At 40.6% G+C, this 16,255-nt stretch overlaps 1 protein-coding gene across 4 annotated transcripts in view; it reads right to left on the minus strand.

The window, feature by feature from the left end:
• Positions 1-16,255, minus strand: part of LOC140200210 (LIM and senescent cell antigen-like-containing domain protein 1) — a 109,119-nt gene that overhangs the window by 37,830 nt on the left and 55,034 nt on the right. Inside the window, exon 1 of one of the 4 annotated variants that reach the window (XM_072263191.1) lies at positions 14,847-15,366. The exons of 2 other annotated variants lie outside the window; for them this stretch is intronic. In XM_072263191.1, the coding sequence (XP_072119292.1) occupies positions 14,847-14,953 (107 nt within the window). In that variant the 5' untranslated portion in view covers positions 14,954-15,366. Of the gene's footprint in view, positions 1-14,846; positions 15,373-16,255 lie in introns of those variants that run through there. One more of the 4 variants, XM_072263190.1, reaches the window with a different exon arrangement.

Here is a 16,255-nt window from a genome sequence, read left to right on the forward strand (position 1 = left end):
TAAAAATGTTTCTCTTGCCAATGATGCTGTCTGACTTGCCGAGTTTTTATAGCATTTCCTGTTTTGGTGCTTCACATCAAACTTGCCTCATTTCTCCATTATCAAATATGACCTTCAAGTCTTCCTGTCAAACTTGCTTACATGTGAGAAACACTGACACTTCCATCACTGAGATGAGTTGTATCTATTCTACTACTCTTGCTCACCAGGTCAAACCTTTCCTCCAACTTTATGTTTGGGTCTTTCCAATCAGGCCTTGGCCCTTTTCAAATGAGCCAATTCAAAATCTACAAGTATGGCGCATTTACTCCCTCTGCCACTTAATTCATGTCGTCATCCCCTTTCAAACTTAGTGAGATGATTTTGCTATGTACATTTACAGCCAAAACACATGCAAGTCCTTCCCAGCTTAAACTCCTGACTTATGTACAGCTTTTAAGGATGCGCATTTGGGAGATCACCTGTATGGATTTGCTGGCTGCTGTGAGGCGACAGGCATCTTCTGCTGTCAGGGAACTAGACTCTCAGCATCATTTCTGATTTGGAAAATGTTCAGGTTATTTACAATGCACAGGTACGCCAATTGCTGTAAAATTACCTATATCAATCAATTTGCTTCACATTCCCACATCATCTTTGGAGAATTCATTCCTGATCTCTTTCTTTTCTTACTTCTCAGAGAAGGAATCTATACATCAGCCTCCACAAGTGCATTAATAACAGTAGGCTCTACCACCTCTCTCAACCTGCATGTCGGTGTTGTCAGACTATATGGGTGATTCAATTCTACTCTAATTGTGCAAAAGGATCATTAGAAACTTAAAACCAGGCGGCATTGTATTTGATAATCAAGATTAATCACTGGGCAAGAAATTCTTCAAATGCAAGCATTAGGTTTGGAATCTTATTTCATTACATAACAATTGAATTCTCCTTTGAATGCTCATACTGTATTACCTTCAAGTCACCCTGGGACAAAATAATTTGTAAAGACCTGCAGTATGCACCTCATACATTAAGAACATACAGTACTACTTCTTTGCACAGCCACATAATTTTAACAAAGCCTGGCAGTATGCCACACAGCTTGTTTATCAGCTAAAATTTAACATTCAACAAAAGCTCCACATGCACATCAAGAAGCTGGTACTGAAATGTGTGGAAGTACAATTTAAATTCTTGAGAACTACTTTGAAAAGTCAAGAACACAGTTTGCATACAAACAATCACTGACTACAAAATACTAAATGTGGATGCAGGGAATAGCTTTCCATTGTTTTTTTAAAAGCTGTAGACTTTATGCAATTCTAAAATGGCCACAAAAGCATGCTGTTTGCCAGCACCTTTTTTTTGCAAATACTGAAAATGATAGCAACAAAATGGAAATTGGGAGGAAAAAAAACCTGCTGGTGCTGCTAATCCAAAGTAAGAAAAAATCAGAAAATGCTCCAAAAGCTCAGCAAGTCAGGCAGCGCCTGTGGAAAGAGAAATGGTTGATGTTTTAGGTCATTCTGACAAAGGAGTTTCAATTGGATACATCTAACAGGAACAAGCTCACTATGTCTGTGACAATCATAATGCCAATTTAAATTGCATATCTGTCTGCATATGGTCCCTATCCCTCCATTCTGTTCATGCACCTGTCTAAATTCCTGTAAAACAAAGTCTATTAAATCTGCTCCTACTTCCTCCCTGGCAGCATATTCCAGACACCTACTACTCTGCATAAAAAGCTTGCTTGATAAATTTCCTTTTGACTTTCCCCTCTCACCTTAAAGCTACTCCCTCTAATACTTGACATTACCCCTCCCTGGAGCATGGTGATGTTAAGGGAGAGAAGGTGTTGGAGTTGTTAAAATTCATTAGGACGGATAAGTCCCCAGGGCCTGACAGAATATTCCCCAGGCTGCTCCACGAGGCGAAGGAAGAGATTGCTGAGCCTCTGGCTAGGATCTTTATGTCCTCGTTGTCCACGGGAATGGTACTGGAGGATTGGAGGGAGGCAAATGTTGTCCCCTTGTTCAAAAAAGGTAGTAGGGATAGTCTGGGTAACTATAGACCAGTGAGCCTTACGTCTGTGGTGGGAAAGCTGTTGGAAAAGATTCTTAGAGATAGGATCTATGGGCATTTACAGAATCATGGTCTGATCAGGGACAGTCAGCATGGCTTTGTGAAGGGCAGATCGTGTCTAACAAGCCTGTTAGAGTTCTTTGAGGTGGTGACCAGGCATATAGATGACAGTAGTGCAGTGGATGTGATCTATATGGATTTTAGTAAGGCATTTGACAAGGTTCCACACGGTAGGCTTATTCAGAACGTCAGTAGGCATGGGATCCAGGGTAATTTGGCCAGGTGGATTCAGAATCGGCTTGCCTGCAGAAGGCAGAGGGTCATGGTGGAGGAAGTACATTCAGATTGGAGGATTGTGACTAGTGGTGTCCCACAAGGATCTGTTCTGGGATCTCTACTTTTCGTGATTTTTATTAACGACCTGGATGTTGGGGTAGAAGGGTGGGTTGGCAAGTTTGCAGACGACACAAAGGTTGGTGGTGTTGTAGATAGTGTAGAGGATTGTCAAAGATTGCAGAGAGACATTGATAGGATGCAGCAGAAGTGGGCCTAGAAGTGGCAGATGGAGTTCAACCCGGAGGAGTGTGAGGTGGTACACTTTGGAAGGACAAACTCCAAGGCAGAGTACAAAGTAAGTGGCAGGATACTTGATAGTGTGGAGGAGCAGAGGGGTCTGGGGGTACATGTCCACAGATCCCTGAAAGTTGCCTGACAGGTAGATAGGGTAGTTAAGAAAGTTTATGGGGTGTTAGCTTTCGTAAGTCGAGGGATAGAGTTTAACAGTCGTGATGTAATGATGCAGCTCTATAAAACTCTGGTTAGGCCACACTTGGAGTACTGTGTTCAGTTCTGGTTGCCTCACTATAGGAAGGATGTGGAAGCATTGGAAAAGGTACAGAGGAGATTTACCAGGATGCTGCCTGGTTTAGAGAGTATGGATTATGATCAGAGATTAAGGGAGCTAGGGCTTTACTCCTTGGAGAGAAGGAGGATGAGAGGAGACATAATAGAGGAGTACAAGATAATAAGAGGAATAGATAGAGTGGATAGCCAGTGCCTCTTCCTCAGGGCACCACTGCTCAATACAAGAGAACATGGCTTTAAGGTAAGGGGTGGGAAGTTCAAGGGGGATGTTAGAGGAAGGTTTTTTACTCAGAGAGTGGTTGGTGCATGGAATGCACTGCCTGAGTCAGTGGTGGAGGCAGATACACTAGTGAAGTTTAAGAGACTACTGGACAGGTATATGGAGGAATTTAAGTTGGGGACTTATATGGGAGGCAGGGTTTGAGGGTGGGCACAACATTGTGGGCCGAAGGGCCTGTACTGTGCTGTACTATTCTATGTTCTATGTTAAACTCCTTGTACTCCATCTATGACACTCTTGGTCAGGTCATTCCAGAGAATACAATCCAAGTTTATTCAACCTCTCCTTGCACTCAAAGCTCTCTAATCCAGGCATCATTCCAGTGAACAACTTGTATGCCCTCTGCAAAACCTACTTCCTGTACTAACTCTATTTCGTCCATTCATGTGCAACAAGTTTACAACCTTCAATAGAACCCGTGGCCTGACTTGCCGAGCATTTACAGCACATTCTGTTTTTATTTTATTTTAGGTTTTAAACTTGTTATATATGAACATTAAACATGAGAAATGTGGTCCTTTTTCCACTGGCCATTTATCACCCTTTTAAAATGAAGGAAGTTAATCATTATCCCAATTCATAACTAATAGCAGTTCTTGCCCAACATTCAGATCTAGGGTGAGACCAATGACATCAGCGTCTTCCACTCCACAGACTGCTTACAGAACGATAGCAATATTATTGACGCACTAAAACAGCAATGACAAACAAGCTGAGTTGCACTTTAATAGTGAGATTATGAACTCTCAGGTGGAAATGGGTGTAATCCACATCTTCCCAACAGAATCCAAACTAGATCAAGATGTGTGAGTACATCCAGTGTACTTTTCCCAAAAACTCCATTTCACGACAACTAGTTGTCACAGAGAAAAACTAAAACTTAGTTCTAAGAAAAGCTCCCCTAGCTGTGGTGATAATCAGAATGTTGCCACCAAAATAATTACCTTTGAAGAGGAGAGCAATTTATGCTGGAAATTCTACAGGCCCGTCTACTACAATATTTAAAGCAGCAACTACAGCCTAAGGAGTTTGCTTTGTAAAGATGATGTACAACATATTTATACAATTTGGAAAAAAACACACATACAAGCTATAACTTGTTTTAATTCAAAATTGCATTTTTTTGAACTGTAGATCATTTTCAATAAAAGTGGGGATCCCTAGTGGATATTTTAACATTTTCAGGCACAGTTCTACCAGAACCTCAAGGGACTGCATACCATTCTGTAGTTTGTATTCAAAAATAATTGCAGAAACTGAAATAGATAACATGAACTAACAAGCTCAATGATGAATATAACAATATCAAAATTACTTTATAAAGGAGTCTTTAAAGAAGGGGACTTGTTCCGCTATGTACAGCGAATGCGATTTTAACATTCAACAGCAATTTTTAAAAGTTCCTGTAGCAGTTATTAAGTCAAAGCCTTATTGTTGGTTTAACAACAAAATGACTTCTGATTTTTTTTTAAAAAGTAAAAGTAAAATGTTTTAAATATTTACACTCTCCATCCCCTGTACAGGTTCTAAGCTCAGCACATACATTCCAGTGCATTATGCAAACTTAATACTTGTACACAAGATTGTACCACATTTCCTTTACATCTGTAATTTTGAGAAAGGAAAAGGGCTGATAAATATTTTAACTAGATGATTATATAAATTACAACACTTAAAATGTTCTCACAAGTCAAAGAGACATAGAAATTTAGAAACCTCACAATTCTACATACAGCATCACCTGAGAAAATACTTAGTTAATTGTCAATTTAAAAAATGGCACAGTACAAGGTCTTGGACCAAGGACTTTAATTGAAAGTGGGAGTAATATGACAGAAGCTCAAGAGATTCTGCACATACTGGAAATCAACAGCAACACATACAAAATGTTGGAGGAACCCAGCAGGTTAGGCAGCATCTATGGAAATAAACAGTCAACATTTCAGGCCGTGACCCTTCATCTGGACTGGAAAAGGGGGAAGAAGATGGAATAAGGAGGGAAGTGAGGGAGATGAGAAGGAAGGAGGGAGGGATAAGGAGAGAAATACACCAATTTTACATTAAGTTTGAAAGTGATGCAGTCAATCTAAACATAGAAACATGAAGGCAGGAGTAGCTGGCTCATATTAGTAGATTGGGAAAGGATATTAAAAATACATACCTTCTTTTCTCGTCATACAGAAGGTACTGGAGGAGAGGGAAAGACAGAAAATACAGGGAACTAACTCTGTGCTGAAAAGAAGCAACCAGTACCAGAATCTGAGAATGGACTCCAACTGCAAACACTCATACCCCTGCCTCTCTCAGAAAAGGCCATAGCAACAACAGCCAGTGTCCCACAACAGTCAGAGGCTCCCAACAACATTACAGGAAACACAGGGAGGTGGAGGGAGTGCAGGAAGGGGTGCTATTTCGCTAAAAGAAGGTTTGATAACAGACCACCCTAGATCTCATGATCTTAGTGAGGGCCAGCACTTATGAGCTGTTAATGAGTCTGTGATACCAGCCCATCTGATAGCTCCCAATCCAGCCACAACCTTTAGTCGTGTTCCAGCTAACACCATGTATCATACAACAGGAATTCTGCAGATGCTGGAAATTCAAGCAACACACATCAAAGTTGCTGGTGAACGCAGCAGGCCAGGCAGCATCTGTAGGAAGAGGTGCAGTCGACGTTTCAGGCCGAGACCCTTCGTCAGGACTAAACTTCAGTTAGTCCTGACGAAGGGTCTCGGCCTGAAACGTCGACTGCACCTCTTCCTACAGATGCTGCCTGGCCTGCTGCGTTCACCAGCAACTTTGATGTGTGTTACCATGTATCATACAATAGTCACCACCATGTGGAGCAGTTTTCGCCATCCCAATCCACTCAAGTCCCAATATTTGTTCACTTTCACCCAACAAGGTAAATGGTATTCTTGGACCTGCCTCCCACAGGGACATACATGTTCTCTCAGGCTCTACACATGTACTTGGCAGATGTAATCTTTCCATCCAATTCAATGTTACTTCAGAACATGGATGATTTGCTCTCACGTTCCGTTGATTGCAAGGCCCCCCAAAACAGGAGTCTGAAGTCCTTCTACCCACCCTGAGTGACAAGGGCCAAAAGGCACCAAGGGAAAACCTACAGCTGTGTTGTACCTCTGTGTATTATTTGGGTCATATCCTGAGTGGGTCCTGCCACCTACTTTCAGACAAAGGGTGAGCTCCATCACCACTTTGCCAAATCCCGTCTCTAAGGAAGATCTTGTCCATATTTTGCACAAGACCGGTGTTGTCCTACAGTAATTATGTTGAATGGCTGTGCCATCTGCTCTGGACCAGTGGGCGTGGCTGAATGAAGCCAACAGCTCTTCTGCAACTCTGAAAATGGCTCTCATCTGCCTGGCTGTTGAGCTTCTGGATCACAGCAAGTGCATTCCGCCTGCTTGCTCATGAAATGAGAGGCTTTTCCCAAAATGTACTTATACAGCAACACGGTAATACCTCCCATCCAGTGGCTTATTACAGCCCAACCACAAGGTAATTTACAACAACCACACCTGGATCCTGTAAGCCCAAGGTTATTCTGGCTTCCTAAGGTTTGTGTCTGCAGTGTACCATACAGTAAACTCATCTCAAAACTATACTCGAGGCTACCCAGTTATGTTGCATGTACCATCCTCTGTCCTTTTTTTGCTTAATTGCACAGCAACTCAATATTTAACAGCTGCTCCAGTGACTTGTTAAAAGCAGCTCTGTTGTCTGATCCCTCAATTACTATCGTCCATGGCCTAACACTGAGCTCTGCCATACTTCTGCCAACACAAGGACGACGGAGAACCCCATTGTTAAGATAGTATTCGAGCCCACCAACTCAACCTTCAGAATACTCCATTCCAAAACCTTGATTTGGTCTTTGTCATTGGCTCCTCTTCCCATTCCAATACTGGAAATGTTCTTATCTGAGTGCAAGTCAGCTAGTCTCCCATCCACCTAATCTACACAGGCTGTTGAACTTTTCCTTGATAACGACCTGCATCCTCAACATAAAACATTTTAGAGATTCACATCATACCTTCGAAATGATACATTTTTGACAACTGCGGAAACAGAGTTCCTCACCTCTTGGGGAACCCTGGTACAGCATGGCAAATTAATTGCCATTTTCTGTTCTGTTATTCCTTTCTGAGATTGTTGTTATTAAATGTATGGCTCATACTAATGGAAATGGAAGCGTATAAAGTTAAAAATAGACTGATTCAACTTCCAGGGTAGCAGCAGTGGACTCCTATAGACATGTAGTACCCTAATGTGCTCAGGCCACCAGTCCGTTCCCAAATTCTGTTGATGAACTTGTATAATTAGTGTGATGTATTAAAGGTAGGGAAGACTTTATGGATTAAAACACACTGCGTACAAGACTCAAAGCCTCTGTTATGGCCTTTGCTCGTTTCTTGGCTTGCCCACATGGTACGCGATTTGATACACATGGGCAAAGGGTGATTGACAAATAAAATCCAAGATAAGCGCCACACTATTATGGTTCTATCTATCGGAGTTTGGAGCTCAATTCCCACCCACAGGCCCCTTCCGGCCCAAAGAGTTGCACCACCCAGCAAACCACATCTATTTAACCCTTGCCCAATCACAAGATCTTGATTTTGCAGATGACATAGTCCTGCTCTCTGACCAGATGGAGGAAGCACAGCAGCTACTGATAAAAGTGGAAATTGAGTGCAGTAAAGTTGGACTTCACCAAAATGTTAAAAAGACAGAGTACATGGCGTTTAACTGTGACGAAGGTACTCACAAGACTGTAAAGAATGATACCATTAAGAAAGTCTTTGACTACAAGTACATTGGGTCAAGAATGATGAGTTCGGAGAAGGTAATAAAGATATGGAAGGCTGGACATGGAGGGTTATGAACGACATGAAGGAAATCTGGAAGTCAAACCTGACCAGAGGGCTTAAAAAGAGGATCTTCGTAGCAGTCATAGAGTCCATTCTCACGTACGGATGCGAGACGTGGACCCAAGACTATGAGAAAGTCTCTAGATGATTGCTATACTCGAATGCTCTGGATGGCTCGATGTGAGTTGGAAACAGCACATGACGAACATCGAGCTCTGTAATAACCTACCGATGTTCACCACTAAAATTGAGGCGAGAAGACTGCAACTAGCGGGGCACTGTCTACGCCACCCGAGCTACCCACCAGCCTAGTCATCATATGGGAGCCCAAGCCTGGGAGGATGAACCCTGGGCACCCTCCCAAGACTATGGTCAACACGCTCATAGAAGACAGTGGCACGGCTAATGTAGATGAACTGAACACACTGATGAGGGAGAGGGAGAAGTGGAGAGTCCGTCATCGTGCCCGACGCCGCCCGAGGCCTGAGTCGACGTAGTAGTAGTAGCAATCACAAGACAATTTACAATAACCAATTAACCTAATATTTAGGCTTGCTGATGACATCACTGTTGTGGGTGAACCAGAGTTGGTAACAAATAAGCATATAGGAGGGAGATTAAAAATCTGAATGAGTGATTCCACAACAAGCTCTCACTCAATGTCATCAAGACCAAGCAGCTGACTATTGACTTCAGGAAGAGGCAACTGAGGTCCATTAGCCAGTCCTCATTGGGGGAGGGGGAATATCAGAGGTGGAGAGAGTCAGCAAATTTAAATTCCTCAGTATTAGTATTTTAGAGGACCTGTTCTGGCCCCAGCATGCAAGTGCAATTACAAAGAAAGCATGGCAACTCCTCTACTTCCTTAGAAGTTTATGAAGATTTGGCATGACATCTGAAACTTTGACAAACTTCTATACATGTGCATTGTTGGACAGCATGCCTCATTGGGCCAGAAGGGCCTGTGGGTGGGACAACTCTGTAGTAAAGTTGCCACTGGAGGCCTTGTTTCTACTAGTTGTGGTATTCATTTTGAGGTCATTCTATGGAGTAATGGCTCGAAGAACAGACATTTCTATCATGTCCAGCAACCAAGCACCCCTGATGGCGTTCAATGAACAATGTTACTGAAACTTAGCCAAAGCTCACAGTGCTTTTCCCAGAACAAAAGAGAGGAATATATAAGCTGCACCACAGCAAGGGTTAAGAATAACGTGGAAAAAGGGACAGTTTGGTTTGGTTTCATAATGGCTAATTCAGGAGCCACACTAAATGGCCACCATCTGCTTTATAAGCTTAAAACTAATAAAGAGATGTATAGAATTGAAAACAGAAAATGATGGAACTACACAGCAGGTCAGGCAAAAACAGCTAATGTTTCAGACACTTGATTGTTAAAGACCCTTTGTTTGAAATGAAATGTTTACTTTCTTTTTCATTGGTGTTGATGGTTTCCAGAGTTTTCTATTTCAGACTTCCTGTATTTGCAGTTTTTACTGATTTTTATCATTGATGAAATTCATTTAAGAAAGGCAAATTCAGGTTTATGAAGTTCTTACAAGTTTTATATTTCTACCACAGGTATTATTTGGAACAGCTCACGGAGAACAAAATGTTCACCATCACATATCTTACAGAATTAAAACATTAAAAGTAATTTTTATGTTCATTAAGGTGATGTTTAAAACTTCTACATCATCACCCTTGCTAATGAGATACAAATTCAAATCCAAAGTGGTGATGTGAAACTGGTCAAAAAATTCAGTAAACATTATCAAAACCACTGTGAACCATTTTCACTTATAATTCAACTGAAACTTAAGACACTTAATCATATTTCAAGACCAGCAGTTATGGATTCCAAGTGCTTATCTGGGTAGTTTATTTTATTGGTATTGTGGTGGCTCAGAACAATATGATAATTGCATCATTCCTTCTCTTTTGGGACATAATAAAAAACCAAAATAGGAATGCATATCACAAGTATAATTAAGACTCTCAAATCAAATCTTTTACCTTTGTAACTACCAGCTTCAATGTAGAAGCTAGTCTCATTCTCAAAGTAGTTTTAATTTTGCTATGTTGTGTGTGTTAACAAAACAAAGTAATGTACATTTTTAGGCAGGAACAGAAATCTACAAATGTACAAAAGTTATAAAAGATGCAGAAAAATGTTAAATTAAAGAAGTTATTAGACATCACTTGAGGTAAAACATTACCACAATGAGATGGCTAATGGAAGATGGGGAATACAATGCCTTGAAAAAGTATTCAACCCCCACAACTAGTTTCACATTTTACGGTCTTATTTTTTAAACTTAAGTTTATTGAAGGAGGATTTTTTAAGCTAATCACATTGTGCACCATGTTAAATCAAAAGAAAAAATCCAAAGCCTGTCACTAAAAGTTTAAGAACAAAATTGTGAGGCCAATAAAGTATTCATCTGCTTTGTAAATACTATGCTAACTTTCCTCAGGTGCAATATATTACCTTACCACCTCACCAGAAAAACCAGAAGTTAAGAAAAACATTGAAGGTCCAAGTATTTTAAAATCTGAAGTTCATAATGCAATGAATAAGATGAAGAAAGGAAAGGCAGCAGGTCAAATTAGAACAAATTATTGCCCTTGAAGATTATTGAACTGAAAAACTTACTGATTTAATCAATGACATTTAAGAGACAGGAATAATACAAGAGATGAAAAAAATCAGTATTTACCACTCTTCCTAAGAAACCTGGAGCAATAGATTAGATTAGATTATGAGGACATGCAGTCCTCTTTTATTGCCATTTAGTAATGCAAACATTAAGAAATGATACAATGTTCCTCCAGAAAGATATCACAGAAACACAAGACAAACCAAGACTTAAAAAACTGACAAAAACCACATAATTATAACATATAGTTACAACAGTGCAAAGCAATACCGTAATTTGATAAAGAACAGACCATGGGCACAGTAAAATAAAGTCTCAAAGTCTCTCGAGAGTCCCATCATCTCACGCAGACGGCAGAAGGAAGAGAAAATCTCTTCCTGCCATGAAACTCCAGCGCCGCAAACTTGCCGATGCAGCACCTTGGAAGCACCCAATCACAGCCGACTCGAGTCCGCCCGAAAACTTCGAGCCTCTGACCAGTCGTCCGACAGCGAGCACCATCTCTGCCGAGCGCTTCAACCCCAGCCCCGGCAACAGGCAATAGGCAAAGCCGAGGATTTAGGGCCTTCCCCTCCAGAGATTCTCGATCGCACAGTAGCAGCGGCAGCGAGGCAGACATTTCAGAAGTTTCTCCAGATGTTCCTCCATGCTTCTCACGTCTGTCTCCATCAAATCAGAATTGTGCACGGCCCCTACTTAACAAATACGATATCATTTCGGAGCGACCGCGTACGCTGCGTCGTGTCGCCATCTTCTCCTCCCCTTATAGAATGTGAATTACATATGACTCATGAAACTTATGGTCCTATCACCAAGATACTTCTAAAACTTTTGATGACAAGAGCTAAGAGAAAGATACAAGCTGAAATAGGTAAAGAACAATGTGGTTTTTTTCAAAAGACAAAGGAACAACAAATGCAATATTGATGTTAAGGATACTATCAGAATGAGCTAGTCAAGTGCAAAAAGATTGTTTGTTTTATCGACTACATAAAAGCATTTGATGAAGTGAAGCACAATAACTTATTTGAAATAGTACAGAAGACTCTCGATTTAGATTTGAAAGACCTCCGTCTAATCAGAAAACTGTACTGGGAACAAACTGCTGCTGTAAGAATAGATGGAGAAGTGAGTCAGTTTACGAAAATCAAGAGAGGTGTTAGACAAGGGTGTGTTTCTCCCGATTTATTTAATGTGTACAGTGAGACAATATTACAAAAAATAAGAGACATCTTGGAAATCAAAGTTGGCGGTAAAAACATCAATAATTTCAGATATGCAGATGACACTGTGTTAATTGCAAGTACGGAGGAAGAACTACAAAACTTAATTGATATAGTTGTTGAAGCAAGAGCAAAAATGGATCTATCAACTGCAAAAAGACAGAATGTATGGTGATATCCAAAAAGAAGGAGAATCCTATCTGCAGGCTGAGAATAAATGGGGAAGACATAAAACAAGTACAGAACTTTTGCTACTTAGGAAGCTCGGTCGCATCAGATGCCAGGTGCGACATGGACATCAAAAGAAGGATAGGGATGGCGAAAGACACCTTTACGAGAACGAGTATACTGACCAATACAAAACTAGGCATGACAACCCGCCTCAGAGTACTGAAATGTTACGTTTATCCAGTTATGTTATATGGCTCAGAATGTTGGACAATATCTAGTAACATGAGGAAATGAATTGAAGCAGCAGAGATGTGGTTTTTGAGGAGGATGCAAAGAATATCATGGATGAAACGAATATCTAATGAGGATGTCATGAACAGAGCAAACACAAAAAGAGAAATAATGTATGAGATCATGAAAAGGCAACGTAACTTCATTGGACATGTGATTAGGAAAGAGGAGTTAGAATGCATGGTAATTGGGAAGAAAGCAAGAGGAAGACAAAGACAAATGATGATGGAGACAGCAGCCAGAGAACTGGAAATGAATACCGATGAATTACAGGAGTGTGTGGGCCATGGCAGTCAAACTCAAACTGGGTATGGCAACCGATGATGATGATGATGATGATGATGACCATCTCACCCAAATAGTTGATGTAGAAAACTGGAAGATCACGTCACCCATTTCGAATAGATTCGTAAAAATACTGTAAATACCTCCTCTCTCTGAAAGGTCCAACAGTATGGTAGATGATTAACAGACCAAATCAAAGTGAAGACAAAAGAGCATTCAAGGTAAATCAGGGAAATGGTAAACCTGGGAAGACCATCACAAAGGCACTGAACGTACCTTGGAGCTCAGTGAAGCCCATCTTGAAAAAGTGGAAAAAAACATGAAAGCACAGCTTCGGAGGACATCCCTCTGAACTTAAGTCGCCAGAGAAGAATGGCACTCTTAAGAGAGGGTGCTGTGATGAAACAGTCTCTCTGAGTGAGCTGCAGAAGTCACTGGCTGAAATTGGAGATAAAGTTCATGGCTCCACAATCTTGTGGAAGGTCTTGTGGTTGCATGGCTTAAACACTAAGCAATATGTATGGCATAAATCTAATACAATGTGTCAGCCATTCCCACTGTAATGTATGGTGGAGGTAACTTCAGCCATGGGGATGCTTTTCAGCAGCAGGGACTGGAAACCTGGTCAGGATTAATGGGAAGATGAATGCTGCTAAATACAGAGAGATCTCTGGATTAAAAGCCTGCTAGTGTCCACCAGAAAGCTTAAACTGGAGAGGAAGTTCATCTTTCAGCAGGACAATGATCCAAAGCACCCTGCCAGAGCAACCATGGAGTGGGTACAGATGAAGACAATTGATGTTTTTGAGTGGTCCAGTCAGAGTCCTGACCTGAACCCAATCAAACATCACTGGTGAAACCTCCAGACTGCTGTCCACCACCGGTCCCCAACTAACCTGGCACAACTTGAGCAACTTTGCAAGAAGGGCAAATCTTGCTCCATCACGCTGACTTATCTAAAAGGACTACTGGCTGTAATAGCTATGAGTGGTGGTTCAACTAAGTACTGAATGAAGGTGGAATGAAGAGTTTTGAACTGCTGACATTTCAGTTTCCGAATTTTTAGTTTATCATGCTTTACTATTTTCCACATTTTTTTGGGGAGGGGCTCTACTGTGAATAAAGAAGCATGTGATTCACAAGCAAAAATTCTCAGTTAAATTGATCAAAACCCCTGGTTGGAATACTCATTTATGTGAACATGGGGTTAGGGGCTGAATAGTTTTCAAGACACTGTAGTTTCAACATATAATTTTAAAAATCTAACTACTTTATCACATAAATACATTCGTGATGTTTAAAAAATACCCTTCACCTTTCTGCTAACAAAAATGAACCTCCATATGGAGCAAATTCATCAGATTTATTAGCCTTAAGCTTATAGTTCAAACAGTGACCTTCAGTTTTTGCAGAGAAGTGAAAACTGCACTCATCATTGTCCCCTCAGGCACATTCCACAAGTCATTTTTTTTCAAAACTATAATCTATACATAAACAGTGACATCTGCAAAGTATTGCATTCAGTAATTGTTAACGAATAGTCAAAGGAATTACAATGTGTAAATAGGAACTAAATTAAATAGGATGGTTGAAATGACTTAAAAGACGTTCTTGCATTACACTGAAAGCACTCCTGCTGTCACACAGATCACATTGCTTTCTCTCTCACACATTACAACAATCCTTTAACAGAGTGGTGGTAGACAGAACTAAAATATTTTGAGACAATGGAAATCTCAAAAGGCACAGCCAAAAATGGGAACTGCAATAGAACATTTAACTTCATTTTACATTTGAGATATTAGATTCATAGTAAGTTCAGTACTTTAGTAACATCCTATTCAAATCTACTGACTCAAAGATACCCTATCTGTCCTTGTTGACCAAAAGAACACAGATGTTAAGATCCAAAAGTTACTTAAAACTTGTATACAGTACACCTGCATATGCTTAACAATGAACTTCTATTGACATTATGCTCGCTGCCCCTCGAAGTAAGAAGACCACCAATTTCAGACTGGCTGCATTAATAAATGCAAGTTGGAATACAGCTTGCTTTTTTTAAAGAAATACCAGTTGAGGTTAATAATCAACACATACATACCTTAACTTTCTTGTCTCTAAGCCAGCAGTTCCAAAGCTGTCATGACGCTCTTGCCGTCTTCGATACAGATCAGACTGCGAAAGCTCTTTCAACTGTAGCAAATTCATGTCAGGTATGTGGTGTGTGGTACAGCGAAAGCAACTACGGCAACTTTCGGGAACTTTTCTGAAAAATACCTGACTTAGTAGCCCAGCTCCACGTTTGAGCTGATATTTGTCACAGTGCCTACACCTGCAACAGTACTGATATGCAATCTGTTATTGCATTGGTTCCTGACTTTCATACGAACACGCCCTTCTAAAAAGGGCACTTGATTTTTTTTCCTGAAACTTGCACGAGCACAGTCAATCTAACCAATGAGCGCATATGCAAGCCATCCGTCATCTGCACATGAGAGAAATCACCGGGATTACAAATTATGACGTGGCCCTATCCAGTGATTTTCTCACATTTTTACTCAATCTCTCTAGTTACAAATAAAGTCTCCACCTTCAGTGCAAGATCTCATCTCCCCACCCCTTGAATGGAGAGGTAAAGGAATGAATGTGTCAGAACTGGCAGATACTTCTGCTGTAACAACTGCCTCCGAAGAAAGAACACCTTTGCGCAACACTATGTTGTAACCTCAATTTTTTTTTGTGTCCATTTACAGTTCTTATTTATGATCAAACCAACTGAATTAATGCAGGGATTGACCACACAAGTCCAAACAGGCAAAAGCTCCGCTTTGCACAACCATACTTTTGCAAGACGTGGAACATGTCTCATTTAACCCCTAGTTCACAGGGGAGTTTTCACCACCTAGCAGCATTCATTTGGGTTCTGACACATTAACATTTATGTAGACACTTAAAACTGAACACAAAGACAAAAATAAATTAGTTTTTCTATTCTTTCTTTGATATGGTGAAATGTCCAAAGGTCCTTCACAAACAAGTCTACTATCAAAGAAAATTTTACATGGGAGGTATTGGGTTGAAGTTTTTTCAGTGCTAGCCCTGGGTTCTGACAGGAACTGCTGACATCCAGCAAGTCCCTGAACATGTAGCATTTGCTACCAAGTCCAGAACTTAGTGAGTGAAAAGTGGCACTGCGTCCATCATCACAATCTGCCATCCGGAGCTTAGCCAGAAGTGTACTCGAACAGTTAAACTTGGGAGATAGTAAAGATAAGTATAGATAAGAGATTCATTGCCAGAGGTGTCAAGACAGATGTAGTCAAGTAATATTTTTGTGGTTAAAACTGGTACGCTGAGTGACGGTGCAGCATGTGCGACAGGTAACAGTCTCAGAATTAATTATGACAGGAACAAAGGGATTATGTTAGTCACCACGAAAAAGAACTTGCAGAATGGGAGTTAAAAAATGTCATGGCTTTCATTTTCCCGATATGTAGTTGGGGTACATTT

This window comes from Mobula birostris, chromosome 7, assembly GCF_030028105.1.
Source record: "Mobula birostris isolate sMobBir1 chromosome 7, sMobBir1.hap1, whole genome shotgun sequence".
Lineage (NCBI taxonomy): Eukaryota > Metazoa > Chordata > Chondrichthyes > Myliobatiformes > Myliobatidae > Mobula > Mobula birostris.